The sequence below is a fragment of the Protopterus annectens genome, chromosome 13.part0 (genome assembly GCF_019279795.1).
Source record: "Protopterus annectens isolate FY-2018-M chromosome 13.part0, PAN1.0, whole genome shotgun sequence".
NCBI classification, from domain to species: domain Eukaryota; kingdom Metazoa; phylum Chordata; order Ceratodontiformes; family Protopteridae; genus Protopterus; species Protopterus annectens.
Window position 1 is genome coordinate 561925537 of NC_056747.1, and position 20349 is coordinate 561945885.

General features: G+C 40.3%; 1 protein-coding gene across 1 annotated transcript in view; it reads right to left on the minus strand.

Moving 5' to 3' along the window:
• Nucleotides 1-20349, minus strand: part of LOC122787469 (S-adenosyl-L-methionine-dependent tRNA 4-demethylwyosine synthase TYW1-like) — a 2539581-nt gene that overhangs the window by 152187 nt on the left and 2367045 nt on the right. Inside the window, exon 15 of the mRNA XM_044054205.1 lies at nt 16099-16266. Coding sequence (XP_043910140.1) covers nt 16099-16266 — 168 coding nt within the window. The remainder of the gene's footprint in view (nt 1-16098; nt 16267-20349) is intronic.

A 20349-nucleotide genomic window follows, 5' to 3' on the forward strand; every position in this document is an offset into this window, starting at 1 on the left:
GCTGTCATAATAATATAACCCTTATGTACTATAAATAAAATTTATAATGATGTGGTACCTCTTATTTAACCAGATTATTAAGTCTGTGATTTTATCCAAGACAATATACTACGTGGCTGGAAATATATCAACCTTAGTCCATTTGGTAATCAAAAATATATATAAATATATACATATATACTTTGCATGTAAAAATCAATTGTAAAAATCATATTCTATTTTCATAACCTATTGTTAAAGATCGCTTTCCACCTTCTAGACTTCTTCAGGTCTGTGTACAAGAACCCTAAAAACTATCTATAAAAATATTATTGTATAATTAGTATTGTTATTACACATCATTTTGAATGAAGTGGAAAAAAAAGAGAACCAGAAAAAGAAATAAGAAAAAATGTAAATAATAAGAAAAATGACACCATGGAGATTACTTGTTTTTTTTCTCCTTCATACGAAGTCTGACCAAAGGAATCATATGACTCATAGATGTCATGACACCCAGAATCTGAAGATATTCCATGAGTGAAGCTGTAGACGGACTGGAAAAACTCAGGAACATATCTATATAGAGGCCTACTCTGTCCTGAGGGAGAAAACCCTCTCTAGGGAGTTGTCCAGAAGGTATCCTGGGAATACCATTCTGTGAGAAGGAATGAGAGGGGATTTGTGACTGTTCACCTGAAATTCCAGAATGTGAAAAGATCTCTTACCAGGTAAGAAACTCCTGACATTTTAAAAGAGATTCTGTAAATATAAGACAGTTGTCTATATATGGAGAAATGTGTATGCCTTGCAATCTGCAATAAGCTATCACCAGTGCCAAACATAATGTAAACACCTTTGGTGATGTAGATAACCCAAGGGGTAATGGAGAACTGCAAATGTATGCAAGATACAGAAAATCATAAAGCAATATGAAACCTTTGGAAACTGGAATCTGATAAAAATAATTTAAACCTAATGTTACCAGAAAACTGAGAGAACAAAGGAGAGGTAACAAGGATTGAAGAGACAGCATTCTGAACTTTGGAACTTTCACATACAAGTTAAAAAGGAAGGGTCTACAACTAGTCTACAAGATGCTTCCATCTTTGGTACCAGAAAAATTCTTGAATAAAATCCCTTTTTGTTTGCTCTGGGGACACTGGTTCTATCACACCACGAGACAGCACATGCTGGATGACTGGAGGAAAACAGGGAAGTTTAGTTCCGTGGAGGAGGGGGATTCCCTGAAAGAGGGTGTGGGGGGATGGGTCTCATTCCCATTTGTATCCATGCTGAATAAATCTCAGTACCCATTTCTCTGAGACTATCTGATGCTAGAGAGAAATGCAGAGCTAGACTTTGAGAAAAATTCAAAGGATTGCCACGAGGTGGGGATAGATAAGACAAACAGATTCATTCTGTCTTTTTAGACTGTCCTCCTTTCTACAGCCTCCCCACTTTCTTTTAGAGCCTCTTTGTCATTGCTTTTTGAAAATCTGTTTTTCTGAAGCTTGCTAAGATTGTTTTGTTTCCTGTAAAAGATCCTGTGTTGGAAAAAAAATGTTAATGACCTTCAAAAAAGATATTAACTTCCCTCTTTCATCAAATCTTTTCAGGACCTCAGCAGCTGATGGTCCCAATAAAACTTTTGTCAAGAGCAGAATGTAAAATCTTAGCTTTGATTTCAAGTATATTTTATGAACATAATCATATAAATCTTCCCATTAACAAAACCAGCAGCAGCTGCTCTAGACAAAGCATCAGTAGAATCATGAGAGCAAAACTGCAGTTGCTTCTTCTAGTCCCTTGTGCTGTTCCCTGATCTGGTGCCCCTTAACTAGGGGTTAAAGAACAAAAAGGTCTGCGATCTGGATGCAAAATGTAGGAGCCAGCCAGGTCTCCATTTTGTGCCCCACACCCTTGCTACGGAGCAAAAAGAAATTCTTCTGATTTTAAACTTTAGAAAGCCACTTGCTACATTTGTACCACATACACAGCGCTGAAGCGCTTCACTAGTACTGAAAAGCAGCATCTAAAATAATTTCCATACTGGCATTCAGAAATGTCAGTACAGGATTTTACTGCAGTAATGATCGATAAGCATATTTTGATTGTGCCCCCTAATATCTTGCACCTGAGGTGGCTGCTCCCTTTATCCCACCCTAGCTACACTACTGTGTGATAAACTGTGAAGGCTGCCAGCCTAGCTACATAGAATTTTGTGAATAATTCTATGTCACTGTAATTATTAATATGAGCCACAGGCTGGTTTCACAAATGTAAGAAAACAGTGTTATGTGCTGAGCTTCAAAAATGTAACAACAGTGCACCCTGCTGGAAGAAAGCTGATAAGTAAAGAAATTTACGACTGTGTGTGATCTCGAGCTAGGATACAGGATGTCTGGGCTAGGAGTTTCTTTATATTGTCTTAAGACAGAGGCAATTACTAGGTTTCATATGTAAAGTGTCTGTTATTGCCCTGACTTTCTAGCAGTTGCAGATAATAAAGAAATGTTACATTTCAAGTTCTGTGAGCCTGAAAACTTAAGTAGAGGTGATGATGAAACATGAAATGAGTCAGCAGTAATGTGTATTATCAATTTAAGTACAATCTCAGAAAAAGAGTGCGTTTTGCTCTGAAGCTGACAACTCACCAGCACTTTGCCTAGTAAGTAGGATTTAAATCTTAGTATTTCTCTTACAGATAGAAATAGCAAGATTAGTCTAGCTGTTTTCTATATTTTATGTCAGACTGTCCTACAATGTTGTTTTAAAGTATTTCCTGTGATTTCTGAACTCTCTGTTGTCACTGTGTTGAATTAAGGAGTACAGTCTTGTGTTTTTATTATTTATCATTAGATAATTTAAACCTTTTAACTGTGGCTGTTTTATGTAGAGATAATTTAAGCTCTTAGGGTACTTGCTTGTATTTGGTGATACTGTACAAGCCACTTTAGAAGACCCTTGCTGTTGGTCACACTTACTATTTGGATAACAGTAACATTGCACAGTAGAATTGGACACCCTTTAGTAAGGGCCTTTATAGTTGCTGATAAGGGTGGTTGGTGGCATGTGGTACTACCGTACAGTCTGGGCAGAAGGGGGCATAGCTAGTGAACCTGTGCCAGCCTTCCCCAGGAGTAGTGTTGTGTTTGTATATAAATCAAATCTCAGAGTGTATATGTGTCAACTACTTGGGCAGGGACACGAAGCACTGGTTGGACAGAGAGGGTGCTGAAGGTTTTGGCTTGACCACTTGGCTGAGATCTGAACCCTATAGCTTTGCCAGTGGGGAGTCGTATTAGGGATCTGGAGGGAAAAGGAAAAATCAGCCCCAGAATGACTGTGATCTCTGTGTGCTCTTAAGAGCAATTGTACTTTACTGTGTGTATGTACTTGTTATCCTCCCAATGTGGATGCCCCTCACTGGTGTTAGTGGTGAGGACGGAGGCTTCTTGATTACTGGGCCAGTGCACGGGCGTCACACACTGCATAACAGTACTTTGGTTACCTGAAAAACAAAAACTATTAAAGAAATCGGAGAGGATTTATTGTAGAATTAGCAGTTCATTTTTTCATGTACTCAAAATATGCCAGCAAAACTTTTTAACGTGAGCCTGGCAGTTTCGAATTTTGAATGTCATGGTAGCAGAAGAATTAAACTTTTTCCCTAAATCTATCAAAGGCTTTCCCATCCTTACCAGAAGGAATTGAGTTAGTATTCACAAAATGTTTGACCACTGATGTTTTTTTTCCAAGGAAATCCGTGCAGGATTAGATTTGGGGTTTGAAAATGGACATTTATAAAACTGAGAAACCTTATATAATCTGTTTGCCTTTTTAGAGGCTAAGGACTGACTATTAGCCATGCTGAAGGCTAACAATACATCTTCTAACTGTATACAAGTACTGCACTGATGATCCCAGCAGGTAACACAAGAGCAGCAGTTGCAAGCTGAAGAAAATCCACTTGTAACAATCATATTTTTTCAGAAAACTGGAATCTCTCTCTCTGTTCCTCCTGAAACAACTCATTTCAATGGTTTCAGAAAAAGATAACTCTTCAGTGGGGACACCGGAAGCATCACATTCTTAAGTCTCCACAAGCAGAAGATTCTGATACTGAACAGAAATCAACCCCTCCCAGTCAGGTCCTTATTCATCTGAATGGGGATCAGTGTCAGAAAAAGAAGTAATTCTTTTTCTTTAACCAATCAATGATGAATCAAAGTAAAACTTCTTAGGAGCTTATAATAGGTCCTTAGAAAGGCCTACAAATCTCCCATGTCCATTCCAAGAAAGAGACAGGAGATGGTACATGTTTAACTTTCTGTTTCTTTTTTTCTAAGAGATATCTTAGAAACAGAAGGAATCAAAGCAAGTAAACCTGCCTGGGAATCAGGCAGTTAAGCCTGGTCATGCAGTAAAACATCACCGTACCCCTCTTCCGAGATAGACAAGAATGATTCTCCCATGCCCGCAGAGGACACTCCAACAGCCACAGTGAATGTCTGACCTCAGATCCAATGTGGATAAAAGGATTACACCAATGGGATCTAGCAATGATGATGCGTGGTCTAAGACACCAGATATGGCCACAGTACAGTCACTCATCAGCAGATGAGGCAGGGAAGACCAATGTACTAACAGAGGCTCCCCAGAATATTTTTTCTTGTGGCTGGAAGAACAGAGGATACAGTAGCCATGCCTCAGCTGAAAAAAAGTGCTTGAATTGTAGGTAGTGGAACCTAGAAAGGTGATCATCAATTATCATAAAGCCAGCAAGAAAATTCCAAAGGGTTTGCTACCTAAAATACTGACTTTTGAGGTTCTGCATGAGGCCTTCAATGGATGAGGTGCTTGGTAGGTGCCCTAAAAACTTGCATGCTGGCCAGCTGTCATAGCCTTCACAGAATGCATCCCATACAGCTAGTCTACTGCAACAATGATCTAATTATGAACATTGTTTAGAACTTTAACTATGATAAAAAAAGATAATTGGTGATGTCCTGATAGTTATATTAGTGAAGTCTTAGGTGTCCTTAGTCATGTGCTTTTCAATTTTTTTGTTATACTTATTCATTTTATGTCTATTCCTTGACACCAGTGTTTGGTGCTGCTACAACTAGCTGTAACATAAATCCTTAACATTGTATTATGTGAGATGGTTAACAGATGGGCATTAAGGGTTGGCAGGGCGGCCTAATGGTTAAGGTGTTTGCCTTACAAACACAAGGTGCACGGTTTGAGTCTCACAAGGGATAATTGGCTAGGCTTAAAACGGCTCGCAAGGGCAGCTAGCCTAGTATTAATCTATGAACCTATACGACTTAAGGAATCAAGATGTATAGTTCTTCCCAAGTTTGCCAACCAATCCTGGTTCTTTAGAGGATAAAATTGTTGCACCACATACTTCTTTTTTCTGTGTAGTTTTAACATCTATGGCAGCTAGATATGCCTTTCATTTTCTATGAAAATCCAGTCTATTAATTGAGGCTCTAAGATATAGCTGCCTGTGAGGACTGGTACAATCAAATATGAGGCTGATATCCCAGAAATAATTTACAATATCTTTTCTCAAAAAGGTTACTTGGGATATTCTCTCAAATTTTTAGCCTATGAAAATATTACATCTTGCAGATGTGATGCTAAGAAGTGAAACTGCTAGTTAATGTTGTTTGTGTTTCCAAACTGCAATCTATATGACTGGAATAACAGTGCTGCTCATTTAAGGATGTAGGACAAGGATATCTCTTTCATGCAGCTGGATTAACAGTTTTGAAAAATAATTCAGAAAATCTCTGCAAATGCTCAAGCTGAGACTGGTTAGGAGCTGTACGTCAGTCTGAGATGCAAAGGCCAATGCTGGTACATGACTAAAAGACATGCTAGTCCAGAATAAAGTCTGAAGCTCAGTCCTGGGCTAGCATGCTTTCCCACACCTGAAAAACTCTGTGGTGTTTCTTTGCTACTCAAAAATAAAATGTCTGTCGCAGATCATGTCGGAAGGACGTGTAGAAGAAAAGTTGATTTTAGCTGGTAATTATTTACTGGAATCCTGCAAGAACATGAAAATCTACAGTTAAGACAGTGACATACTATATATGGTACCTCTGACAAAGCTTATCTGCTGTAATCAAGATTGATGAAATAACTTGCAGTTTTACAGTACCTCAGTGAGCCTTCAAGTAATGATGGGAGATAAATTAGTGTACATCTCTTGAAGTACACAGACATTTTCCTTTCTTCTGCTTTTACAAATGCCTTCCTGGTCTTTTACATTCTCAATGACATTTTTTTCTTTCTTTCAGAGATGGGACCCTAAGCTTTTGTGTCCTTATTTTGCTTTTTGTTAAACTTCTAAACAAACACTAAATTTACAGTTTCATAGAAAGCTCCAAGAAAGTGTATACAATTTATATAAAAATCTATCAGAGCTGTTTATGACACACATACTTACTAAAATACTTTTTCTGACACTGATATCAATACTACAAAGTAAAAAAGTGACTAATGTGAAACATTCCAGCGAAAAGGCTTTCTAATATATAATATATTAAAAGGAAAAACACTGGCATATATCTACTCCACTACAAAATATTAGCTAAATTAATGGACCATTTTATAATGGGAAAAATAGTGGAGTGACAAAATGGCCTTACAGAGTCAAGGAAAATTATTGACGATGGCTATGGATGAACTCTGTACTCACAGAATGGTATGCACCACTAATATTCAATGGATAACAGCACAATATTACTGTTTTTCTCAAGCCAGAGGGGCACGTACTACTGCAAAAAGAAAAAAAGGTTGGCAACTTCATAAAACAGCCTTATTCATTATTCTGCTACATGAAAGCCCTTGGAGGGAGATAAATAAAATATGTATTCAATAACTTGGCCAAGTGATGCAACATTAATACTAATGCAGCTAACCACAGAACTGTAAGCTTGCTCATATTGTGAAAGTGGGTGATTAGAAAACCAGCAATACAGATCACATACTATAAAGGATGAATTTCCATAGATCATTTTACAGGGGTATCTGAAGCAACTAGGGGTAACATTGGGTGTCATGTGCTGACTACACGCAAAAAACTTTAAATAAGACCCTCACACAGCCATTCATTATGCACAGCACAACAAATGCTAGGAATGAACATTAAGGAATTGATTCTGCACTTCCTGCAATATAGTTGTGAGACAGAAAACTGACAATACGGTCTCATCTTGTACCCTGTACACATCTTGCATTCCATCGTGAGTGACTCCATGAGGTTCTATTCCTCAGTGCACAAATGAAGAGGAAAGTAAAGTCCCATAAAAGAAGAATTAAGAGGTGGGATTGGTAAGTAGGGGCTAGTTAGCATGACCCAGTGGACAGGAAACTAAGCCATTAGTGAAAAAAAGATACATTATCAACTAAATCCTGAATGCGTCCCTGGGTGTGGTACCTATGTCTCTAATTGACACAGGCAGTCTGTAAATGGTTCAACTCCCAGGCCCCTGCTTGTAAATGTTTCCCCTCCCAAGCCCCTGCTTACACTTATCAAGTGATATCACTTAAAAAATAAAGAAATAAATAAAAACACTTCAGAAATACTGGGGGAAAATAAAAAAATGAACAATCTACACAGCCAATAACAGCACGGTACTATATAGCAATAGGAACAGTGAAACATGCGATAAATGAACATGAAACCAAGTATCCTTTTAGCGCTTTCATCCTTTAATATCCAAGGACTTCTTCAGAAAGAGTAAATTTAAACTTGTTAAAAAAAAAATGGAAAAATATTTAGCTTGGGTAAAACAGGACATAAAGATGTTTTGTCAAACCAGCCAATATACAAACATTCTATGGAGGGTCAAAGGTAATAAAAATGTGAACACAGATAATTTACTGTATTCATACTACATACAAGTGAAACCCAAGTTTTGTGCATGCATATATTGTACTGGTTCAAGTTCTGCTTGGCACGTTGTCCTCTATCTTTGCTGTTGCTGAAATCAAGTATATTAAGTTCAAGCCCATCTAGCTACTGTTTTGTAGAAAGCTACAGGTATACTTCCTTGTTATAAAAGACAGAACAAAATAAATTAAAAAGAAAAAAGCCAAGTCCCCTTCTCTTTCTCCATCATACCGATATGCTCTTCCCATTATGCTGTCCTTCAGACTTTAAAGTGCTACACCAAGTTATTGAGATAACTGAAGTTCAATAACACTTAGTTGGCTTCATGAGGCTCATGTTGGGAAAAAGTGGCTTCACAGAGATAAATACTTCCATTTAAATACACAGAGTGCATTGCTGGACATCTTGAGCAGATCTTCAGAGATGGAGAAGAAAGCAAGTGTTGAATGGTGCTCTGAAAATGGTCACACATCTACCATCTTTTTGTGAATATCTAGGCCTCCTACAACTGCACACAATTCTTCAAATGATATCCTGCCATCACCATCCTTATCTGCATTAATTACTGTTTTGTCTACTATCTGTTGTAACTGAGTGTCCTTCAAGTTGTTCCCCACGATCAATTTAAGCACTTAACAACTTAACAGAGATTTGGAATGCATGACTAATCTTAAAAATGCCCTTGTGGTCATTAGCCTAGTAAACACTCATGAACCTGTGAATTTAAGTGTAAAGACCCAAAACCAGTCTGGATTGAATACCTTGAACAGGTGTTCAGGAATACTGATAAACTGGTGTGCTGGATGCAGGCTACCTAAATTTTAATGAGGCCTTTGAACAGCTTTCCGTAAGGCAGACTTAAAAAGGTTTGTGGGCTGACATTGTGTCTTAAGATTATCTTGCAGGACTGTAACCTGAGAAATATGGATGTGACGGTGGCAACAGAGTTCATTCATAAGGTAGGTGCTACAAAGAAATTTAATATCATCAGTTCTCCTTTTAATGTCTTTAGTTGTGATGCAACAAGGATGCCTAAAACAGGAATGAGTCAGGACTGCAGTTGGAACTACATAAGTGAATTATGCACCTGATGCTCAGAAACATGGGTGCCAATGGCCAGTTAGGAAAGGGACCCTTGATAATGGCATGAAAGTGGTACAAAGTACAACAAAGAAGCAAGGGGTTACAAAGTAAAGGCAGGGTTCTGTTCAGCAAAAAAGTTACAGTACCACCATAAAAATCACTGATGAGGTATCAATTTAACTACAGTACAATCTCCATGGCCCACATCTCTGAAAGGAAAAAGAAAGAAGGCATTTCAGAATGTCAGCTGAAATGGTAACAGGTTTATAGCAAAACATTAATCTACATCCAGTAGATATTCTGGACCAGGGTGGTGTATGCCTCACACTTTCAAACACAAGTAAAATAGACATGTTGAACTTTTTCTGGAAAGTTCCTATAAAAATGTGTTCATAATGTGAAAAGTGCAGACACGGAATAAGCACATGACGATATTTTCTTTCCACAGTTCATCTCACAAAAGCATGGAACACTGCAAAGTACAGTTGTATACACTTAACATTAATGTAGATGTTCGAGTGTATTCACTGTTGCAGTCATCACCTGTGGGATATATCCCTGCTGTCGTAGCCCTCGGCCAGCCCGAATATCAGAGTCAATGCCTTTCTGTATCGGCTGCTGTCGCTTGCTGTCTGACGTCAGGTCGTCAGTGCTATAAAGGAAGGCAGACGACGCCATTACATCACTTTTTCTTGCCCTAACCAGTCAGAGGCCCCAGTAAATATGGTAAAGTGGTCCTGGTTGCTAAAAGCCACCACTAGAAACTTATGCCTCCCTAAAGAAAGAAGATATAAGGGGGAAGGAGGGTGGGAAACCAGGACTACAACAGTGAATACACTTGAACATCTACATTTATGGTAAATATACACAACTGTACTATGTTATTCATATTTCACTGTTGCAGTCATCACCTGTGGGAGGATTCCCAAAGCTGAAGAGATGGGTGGTAAGATTAGTAAGAGACCTAGGAATGGGTCAGGATGCCCTGCAAAACTGCAGAGGCAAACCCTGCCCTAGCCTTAGAAAATAGAGGTAGGTGGTAATGCTTGGTAAAGATAAGGACAGAAGTCCAGGTGGCAGCTTCTAGGATGTCCCTTGGTGGGAATTCCTCTGAGGAATGCTGTGGAAGAGGAGGCTGCCCTACTGGAATGGGTTCGAATAGACTTACGGGGAGGGTTTCCCATGGAATCTCTAGCAGAAATGGATACAGTGTGTTATCAATTTGGAAATGGTTTGTTTGTAAATGTACTTCCCCTCTGCCCCTGGGGCAAAGCTGACAAGTAGTTGGTCTGTTTTCCTGAAGGGTTTAGTATGGGCCAGATAGTATCTGAGCTGTCTGTACACGTCTAGTGAGTGCAGAATTCTTTCCCCCTTGTTTTGGGGGTTAGGAAAGAAGGTGGGTAGATCTATGGCCTGGTTGAGAGTTACATTAGATACTACCTTGGGCATAAAAGAGGGATTAGTCCTCAGGTTGACCCTGTCTGCATGGAAGATGATGAAGGGCTCAATGGCCATCAGTGCCTGAAGTTCTGAAACCCTTCCGGCTGAGGTGATAGCTTGGAGAAAAGCAGTCTTCCAGGAGAAGTATCTTAGTTCTGCTGAAGCAGCATGTTCAAAGGGTGGTAAAGATAGTTTTTCCAAAACATAATTCAGATCCCAGGCTGCAGTGGGTGGCCTTCTGGGAGGCCTGATATTAGAAGCACCGCTGAGGAATTGTTTAATCAAAGGATGGGAGAACAGGGGCTGTTCTGTATCAAAATGAGCTGAAATGGCTGAGGCATGGATTTTAATAGAGGAGAAGGAGAGGCCACTATTATGTAGCTTTGCTAGGTAGTCCAGGATAAGAGGGATGGAAGGTTGTGAGGTACTGCCCCCTCTGGACTGGCTCCAGGAGCAGAATTGTTTCCATTTTCCTGCGTTAAGATCTTCTGTTGCTGGGCCTTCTGGCCTCTGTGATAATGGCCTGTTTGCTTAACAGGGGCCCCCTTGTTTGCCTTTAGAGTATTAGCCATGCTGATAGTTTGAGAGTCTGCAAGTCTGGGTGCAGTCCCTCCCCCACCTGAGTTAAGAGGTTTGAGATCAGGATAGGTATTGGGCTATCAGGTGTAGTCCCATGGAAGAGGCTGTCAGCCAGAGGTTCATGGCTAGCTAGCATACAGGGTAAGATTGGGTCTCTCCTTGTTTGTTGATGTACCACATTACTGTGGTTTTTGTCTGTTTTGATGAGAACCCCTGGGTTGAGATGGGGTTTGAAGGATGTCAGCCTTTTGTACTGCCATCATTTTCTTTTTGGTTGATGTGTTAAGGGAAGGTGCAGGGCATCCCAAAGACCTTGAGTGCACCTGCCTTCTAGGTGAGCATCCCAAGCTATGTTTGAGGTGTTAGTGATAATGGTCTGCCTGGTCTGGCGGAGGGTGAAGGAAAGACCCTTGTTCTGAGCACAGCCCCATGCCCACTAGACAAACTCTGCCCTTATACAGGGGATCAGAGGTTGAGAGTGCTGACACCAAAGGTTCTTTAGGTACAACTGAAGTTTTCTCATGTGAAGCCTGGCCAGAGGAATTAGAAGGATGCAAGATGCCATGTTCCCCAAGGCTTGCAGAACTTCTTTGCAGTGAGGTGACTTCTGGAAGCCAGCTGGGTAAAATAAGAGTGGCAGGAAGCTCTGCTTTTCTGGGGATAAGAAGGCCATTTGGGATGCTGTGTCCAGCAGTGCTCCCAAGAAAATGATCTTCCTGCTGGGTGTCTGCCTTGATTTCTTCTCATTGATGGTGTACCCTAAAGAGGTTAGGAGGGTTTTGACAAAGAGGAGGTCCTTGAGGACCTTTTCTATGCAATCTGCCTGAATGAGGCAGTCGTCCAGATAAGGGTAACGTTGTATATTTTTTTGTCTGCAAAAGCCTATGGTCAGGGATAAGCATTTGGTAAATACCCTGGGAGCAGTAGATAAGCCAAAGGGTAGCGCAGAGAACTGAAAGTGTTGTGAGCCTGCTCTGAAGTGAGGAATTTCCCCTTATGGGGATGTGGAGGTAGGCATATTTTAGATATTCCTAACTAACCAGGCATTTTTGGTCAGCATAAGCAGCAGCTGCTGCAAAGTTAGCATTTTGAATTTGTGGACCACCAGGAAGGTGTTCAGAATGGATAAATCCAAGATGGGGCGCCAAGTGCCCTCTTTTCTGGGAACAAGGAATAGTCTGGAATAAAAGCCTTTGCCTGTTGACCTGAAGAGACAGGTTCTACTGCCCCTTGGGATATGAGAGTTTGTACTTGTTTCAATGTCTCTACCCACTGATTTATAGGCAAGTCTGGGTAACTTCTTAGAATTTGGAGTTTGTTAAAGAAGAATTTGTATTCCTGAAAAAAGATCTTTAAGACCCATTGGTCCTTTGTTACAGAAAGCCAATTTTCTTTGCAGAAGGAGAGCCTTCCTCCTAGTTTTTGGTGAGTGAAAAGAGTGCAGAGGGGGGAGAGGAAGTCATTGTGAGTTTTTGCCATAAAGGGATGGCTTAGAACTCCCTTCCTTTGGAGTGGAAGTGGTCCATTTTTTGGTTCTCAGCTGTCCCTGGAATAGGAGTCTGGATGGTCTGTCGCTGCGGGACTTACCTTGCCCCTGTCTGCTAGGTGCAGGAAAGGGCCGGTGTTTTGAGAGAAAATTCTTGCTGAACCTAGGAGATTGTACCTGAAGGAAATCTTTTACTGTTTGCATAGATTTTGCTTTGTCTTCCATCTTTTTAAGCACCTCTTCTGCTTTAACTCCAAACAAGCGCTCCATATCCAAGGGTGTATCAAGTAATTTAGATGTGACATGATTAGGGAGAAGTTGTTCCTTCAACCATACATGTCTCCTAATGACAGATCCTGACACTGCTGCCCACCTTGAGGCTTCTAGGACATTATATCCACAGTGTAATGAGTGCTTAGCCACTTGACAAGTTCAGTGCAGTAAATCTGCTAACTCTTTTGAATTGGCACAGTCAGAAAGGGTTGCAATCTTTTGTTTTAATAGTTCCAAAGTGTGGCATTGATATTTTAACATGTGGAACTGACAGTTGAGTGCTCTGATAGCTAAGGTTGCAGAGGTGTATACTTTTTTTTACCCCATCTGTCCAGAGCTCTGCAGTCCTTGTCAGAAGGAATAGGGTTCTTTGCAGAACTAGCCTTAGCTCCTTTTGGTCGCTGTGTAATGACCTCTGGGTCTGCAGCAGGATTTCTGTACAGGTATTTGTGAGAATCTGGTACTCTGCAATACCCGTCAGGTTTTCTGGGAGCAGGTGGTAGGGCGTCAGGAGTTAAGCTGGATACATGGAAGACATCAACCACCTCTAAGATTGGAGGGATGGCCAAGGGTCTGTGGTGGGGCAGATCTAGAAACTTAGTCTTTTCTTAGAGTGAGAAGTGCTCCTGCAACTTGTAACTCAACCATTACATTTCCATACGGCGGGGGAGTGAAATGCAACACATTTGGCTCCTGACTTTTGCAGCCTAAACCTTGCATTTCAAAACAATACTTTTTTGGTTAAGAAATGGGGTTCAAAAACTGGTGCCAAAATCACTGGACTTGTATGTTCTGATGACAAGACTGTCCAAACAGGTGAAGCCCATTTTAAGTGTAGGCCTAAGAAGCAAAGCTCTCTATAACATCACACTTCCATCAATCATCTGTACAGTGTAATCACAATAAAAAAGCAAACAAACATTTTTAAGATACAATGGCATATACAGAACAGCAAGACAAATACAGCAAATACACAGTGCACACACACAAAAATGTTGTCTGTCTCTTCGGCTTTTCCCAGTTAGGGGTCGCCACAGCAGAACTCTGGTCCGCTAATGATTGGCAGTCGTTTTTTATGGTGCCGAGTTGCCAGCCCGATGCCCAACCTTCAGCGAAGGCACACCCATTCACGCATGTCTTTCTGAGGCCACTCTAACATGGGGAGGACATGCAGACTCCATACAGAAGGCACTCCAACCAAAAATCGAACAGGAGCACCTCTTGCTGTGAGGCAACAACGCTACCGCTGTAGCGCCGTGGCTTCCCCACACACAAAAAAATATAATTCTGTAAAATATATAGCTCTTTTTTTGTCTTCCCTTTCTATTTGTGACATAATAAGCAAACTTCACAGGTAAGTAGCACTGAGTCAAAATCACTTATGAGACAATACTCGTACAGCAGCGCATACAAAGATGTGCAAAAATAGCAATGCTTCAGAGACAGAAATAGAGTAAATGAGTGAATGTAAATACATACACAAGGTAAACTTCACTAAGGACTCTTGCAGACTCTGACCAGAGTTTGATGGGTAAGGGATACTCAGATTTTTTTTTTTACTCTCTCTTGCATGACTGACCTTCGGGCGGTCATTTTCAAAGATTTCCAAAGGTTGTTTCAAATTCCAGCATCTGTCAATGCCTAGTATATTTGCAATAACAACCTATGGTGTACCTGGGTAAGAGCAGTTTCAGCATGTAGCAGCAATAAGTCTTACACTTCAAAAAAAAAAAAAAAAAAGGTAAAGGATTTAAAATGCTTAGCACCATTTAGAAAATCGGATGTTTTAAATGGTTTTAGCAACTCACTAAGTGTGTAGGCATATTTCTCGTTCTCTGAAGAGGTATTTCTGAAACAGTTCTTGGGTAGATTTCTGCAGTTTTTTTTTCTAGGCATTTAAATGAGGCATCTGCTCATTGCATGAAATCAATGTGGTTAAGCAAATAAACAATTTCAGTAAAATACACGGTTGTGGTGTTCACAGATCTGTGAAAAGTACTTGAAATTATAAGCTGTGAACCACTGTAGTCAAGGCTAATAAGTTTGTTTCCTTGAGATGTGAAACTGCCAGAAAGCTGGAAAAGTGATTAGCAATTAAGACTACTTTATGATGGTTACAGAAATATAGATCTAACTGATCAGGTTTTGAAGTACATGTAATTAATATGACAATTACACAAACTTAAGCCTCTATACCAACTCAGACAGACTTAAAAGAATACAAACAAAAGTTTCCCACAGCCTATGGGTTAATAAATTAAGGTTTCTATACCAGGAATTAACATTGCTATGAGAAATACAGACTAGCAAGCATCCAAGTGAGTTTGCCTGAGCTGGGAAAGCTCAGAGCAGTGTTCTAGAGGGAACGGGATTGGGTCAAGGACAGGTCAAGAAGGTGTAAAGGGTTGAAATGGGAAGATGCGGTCACTGGGGAAAGCTGAGAAAAAGGCCAGGTTCCATAGGCATCAGTCACGTTCAAAGCTGAAATTCTCAGAACATTTCTCAAATAGGCTCACTCACTCTAAAAAAAAACAGGAGATAAATCTGGTTGGCTACAAAAAAAAGAGGTATCTATATCAGAGACAGTGAACAGGGAGGAAAACTCGTTGACCCACAAGGGTGATCGCAATAGAAGTCTATAAGGGATTTCCTGTTTCTTCCCCAACAGGAGTAGGTTAATTACTTTAGGCTGTAACAGTCATATCAGCAGAAGGCAGGACTGGCAAGGGAGACCCAGGGGGGAAGGGGGTTTGTACTGATTGGCCATCCCTCCCACACAGCAAGTAGCCCCAGGGGAGACTGCAGGACTTGTTAGTCAACTCTCCCTTGGCAGACTGTAAAGCAGCCTATAAGTGAAATAACCTGAAATGAAAAGAGATGGGAAAGGGCCCTTGATGTGATGTTAAATAAGGCTGGATATCGACAGTACTGCTGCTCTGCAGGATTACTAAATGATGTGTATACTGATACAAACATGGTCTCCTTGAAAATTCTGACTTTGCATACATCTGAATTAACAAATGGCAAGCAATCTGCAAATAAATATATGTCTGTGGCCATTAAAATCCAGTAAGGTGTCTGCATGTCTTCATTACATGACTATTGCTGATAACTGAAATGGTAAACACGGCTGCAGCCAGTTAACTCCAGTAATATGTCTGTGACTTCATTATATGAGTTCCTGATAAATAAAATACAGCAGATGATGGTGAACTATGGTGGAAACAATGCATAAAACCTACATGTTAACAGTAGGAAGAAATGTAAATATGCTGTTGTGGTATTATTTCACATCAATGCTTTTACAGAGGGGAGAGCTATTCAAAGCACTTCAAGTCTGTCTTACCTTTTTGTGAGCTAATAGAAGGCAGTTTGAATGTTCATGCTCACAAGCAATCTCGTAGTCTGGCAGTTGTTCTCCAAGCTGCTGGACAAAATACACTACTTCTTCATGCCAGGGGACATTAGCCATGGTCAGGTTACTAGCCGTACTTTCTCCGCAGTAGGTCACTCCCTATCGAGACATAAAAAAAAATCAACATTTCCTTAGGCTATAATATGGCAAAACCAGTTCTTGTACTTACAATACCACTGTAAAAATTGTAATATAAATCTAAACTTTACCGACTTTACAAATGGAATCTGCATGGAGTCTGAACCAAGAAAGAAATAATATATTTCATCGCTAAAAATTGGCAAACCTAACAACAGGTAACAGAAAAAATGCAGACTATTAATTTTTCATAGTTCAAAGTTAGATTAAGAGAACAGAAGATCAAAGCCAAGTGTGCAAATGTCAAATGTTCAAATTTGAAGTGATATTTAAATTTAACATCTGTGTGTGTGGATGGTAAAGCTTCACACCCTTTTATCTACAGGGGATTACCCCATGCTTTCTTATAATCAATAAACAGTCGATCACTCCAGTAAAAATATGTAAATTCTGATTACATTTTTAATCAAGACACTTTTTTTGTTTAGCAAATTTGTGTACTATATTTTAGTATTCTTACAGCATACATGCTCTTATCAACAACACTATTTTTTGTGGGTGGCAAACTGATGCCTCAGAGTACTTTAGTTCCTCAGTTTGCATACTATATGGGGGGTTTCTTGTGTACTCAGCTTACATATCATCCATAAATTAGTCTGTGGGCTTTTGCTGGTGTCTTCCGTTTCCTTTGCTACCTCAAAGACATGCATGCTTGTGAAGTGGTGATGATACAAACTTTCCCTAAGCATGCATATTGTGATGGATGAACATCTCATCCAGGACAGTCTCCTGCCTTATGCACATTGTCTGGTTAACTGCAACGCTGAAATCAAGGATGTAGTTAGGCATACTCAGTGTACTCAAATGAGTCCATTTTTTCTGAGCATGTCTTGGAAATGTGAACACTCAAAAAGCACAGAATGTTTAGAAATGTGTAAATGAGTATTTGCTGTACAGAGGTATACAAAGAATTATTGTGCAAAAGGAATATACATCTAAAACTAGCTTTTTATGGATATAAATGGTAAAAGTTGAAAATAAAGTGCCTATTCCTATGTGTCTGCGGTAGCATTTTGAGGGTTGAGTAAGGCAATAAAATTAAGTTAGAGTACAAAATGTTAATTCCTGGCTGCACCCCTGACTGAAACAGATTATGTGGGTACCGAAAATGAATCGATAAGTGTATTTTGTGTTGGAGTTAATGCTTATATTCCAGTATCACATTATAACATATTATGCTTACTCTGTTATACATAAATAGTCAACATGTTAAATAATCAGTACACAGAACATTAACCAAAATACATCAACCATTCCACAATACTGATATTAAAAACAGACAGACACCCAAGTACAGCTCAAACTTGTCAAAAACATGGTGGAAAGTTTTTTTTTTGTAAAGATTTTTGTAAAGATGAGCATGGGTAGAGTAAGGTTAGCATTCATTACTAAAGTGTAGCAGGGAAGAAAATTTCTACAACAAACCAAAAAAAGAAAGCATTTACACAGTAAATCATAGTCAAGCTAGCATGAGAATTTGACAAAATATGTGACAGGGTAAGTATTACATAGTTACAGACAAACATGCATACAAAATAAACACATCTTATAAATCAAGAAAAATTTAATTGCATAGAAGTACGTAAATGACAAAAACAGTTTTCAATATTTGATTGTTCCAAAATAGCAGCAACGGAGTAGGTTCCAAAGTAGCGTTGTCTTGATCTTAGGAAAGTAGATGGGTATGGAGTTGTTTGTGTAGGAAGTGAACCTGAAAAAGAAGTTATGTACTTACCATAATGTTCAATGTTTGTAGTCCATCTCACCTTTCATTCTTACACTTGGGTTTGGAGCCAAACCTTGACTCCGACTCGGCCATACTGTAGCTCAAAAACATCTGGTTGGCTCGTGGCTAGGCGGTATCCCATCATGCATCACTACAGTTCTCCAGATCTTGTTTGCTGCAAGGAGAAAATACAGAGACAAAGAACAAACCAAATCGAAAGGACTAACAAAAAAAGCAGTAGGCACTCTACCCCAGGTCCTCAAGGAGGGGACAGGAGGGAGGGTTCGTAAGAATGAAGGGTGAGATGGACTACAAACATCGAACGTTATGATAAGTACATAACTTCTTTATGTTCTTTAGTCCTATCTCACCTTCATTCTTACACTTGGGACAGCGTCCCTACCACCTTCATCTTGGTTGGCTCACTAGAAAATGCTCCTGAGCACTGTGGAACCAAAGAAAGACCTGTTCCTAGAAGCCACATCCAATTTGTAGCGAGTAATGAATTTGTGAGGTGAAGCCCATGTTGCTGCAGCACAAATGTTGTCCATTGGGATTCTAGCCTGAAAAGCTACCGAGCTAGACACAGACCTGGTAGAATGAGCTTTCACCTTGAAAGGAAGATCTTTACCACAGGAGGAATAAATAAATTAAATGCAACTGGAAATCCAGTGAGATAGTGTGACTTTAGAAACTGGAAGGCCCCTCCTAGAGTCTGAAAAGGAGACAAACAACTGATCTGACCTTCTGAAACCTTTAATTCTGTCCAGATAAAAAACACAATTGTCTATTCACATCCAATTGGTGGAAATTGCACTCTGTCTTGTTAGAAAACTTAGGGAAGAACACAGGCAGTTCAATAGAATGATTAATACTGGCTGGAGAAGAAACCTTAGGAATAAAGGAAGAGTTTTGTCCGCAAAGAGACCCTATCTTTACGAAACACCAAATAAGGGGGCTTAATGGAAAGAGCCTGCAGTTCAGAGACCCTTCTTGCAGAAATAATAGCCACTAAAAATATAGTTTCCCAAGTTAGAAACTTGAGGTCACATGTTGCTGAAGGTTCGAAAGGACTTGATGTATGTTTATGGAGAACAAAGTTCAAATCCCAAGGAGCCACGGGATCCATGACTGGGGGTCTTAGCAAAGTGGTCCCTTTGAGGAAGGCTCTACAAAGCCTATGAGCCATAAGATTAGGTTCATTAGCAACATGAAAGGTGGAAATGGCTGCCAAATGGACTTTGATAGTTGCCGCTGCTGAACCTTGGTTGAATAACTGCGAGATGAAGTCTAAGACAGCAGAAATGGGAGCTGAGTAAGGATCAAGGTTTCTTTCACAGGCCCAAAAGGAGAAACACTTCCATTTACTGGTATACATTTTCCTGGTAGAAGGTTTGTGAGAAGATGGCAAGATGTGTACAACCTCAGGAGAAAAGTCATGAAGCCTGACTAGGGATGGAATTGGAGCAGCCAAGCTGTCAAGTTGAGGGTGCGGAGAGAGGGATGGAACACCCCTGACATGTGTCAGTAAATCTGGCACTGGATCCAGAGTCCACGGTTCATCCTCTAGATGAGGTTTGAGGAAGTGGAACCAAATCTGTCGAGGCCAGTAAAGAGCAATTAGGATCATTCTGCTTCCCGAGGATATTGCTTTCTGAATTACCTTCGATATGAGGGGGAAGGGAGGGAAAGCATAGAGAAGTCCATAGGGCCAATCGTGAACGAGTGCATCTCTTGGTGCTTCCACTTCTGGGGGAATCAGGGTACAGTAGCTGTGCATTTTGCATTGAGAGGGGTGGCAAAGAGATCGCAGCAAAGCTGACCCCATTTGCGAAAAATTTGTTCTGTAATGTATGCGTTCAGGGACCACTAGTGAGGCATCAGAATAGCCCTGCTGAGCCTGTCGGCTATGAAGTTGGATTTCCCTAGGATGTGAGTTGCTATCAGAAAGTGCAGGGAAGACACCGCCCACTCCCATACTCGAAGGGCTTCTCTGCAGAGGGGATAAGATTTGGTTCCTCCTTGTTTGCTTAGGTACCATACCACCGACATGTTTTCCGAGTGGATTGCAATCGTCCCTAGAGGGAGAAAGCTGTGAAGTGCTTGCAACGCTAGAAGCACTGCTCTCTTCTCCAAGACGTTGATATGCAAATGAGCCTCGTGATCTTGCCATGTGCCTTGGACTGTTCTCCCTAGATAATGCCCCCCCACCCTATCTTGAAGGCCTCCGTGGTCACAGTAGCAACTGGGGGGGGGGGGAACAAATGGTCTGCCTGTGTTTAGATTGCTGGTCTGTGTGTCCACCAAAGATCATCCTG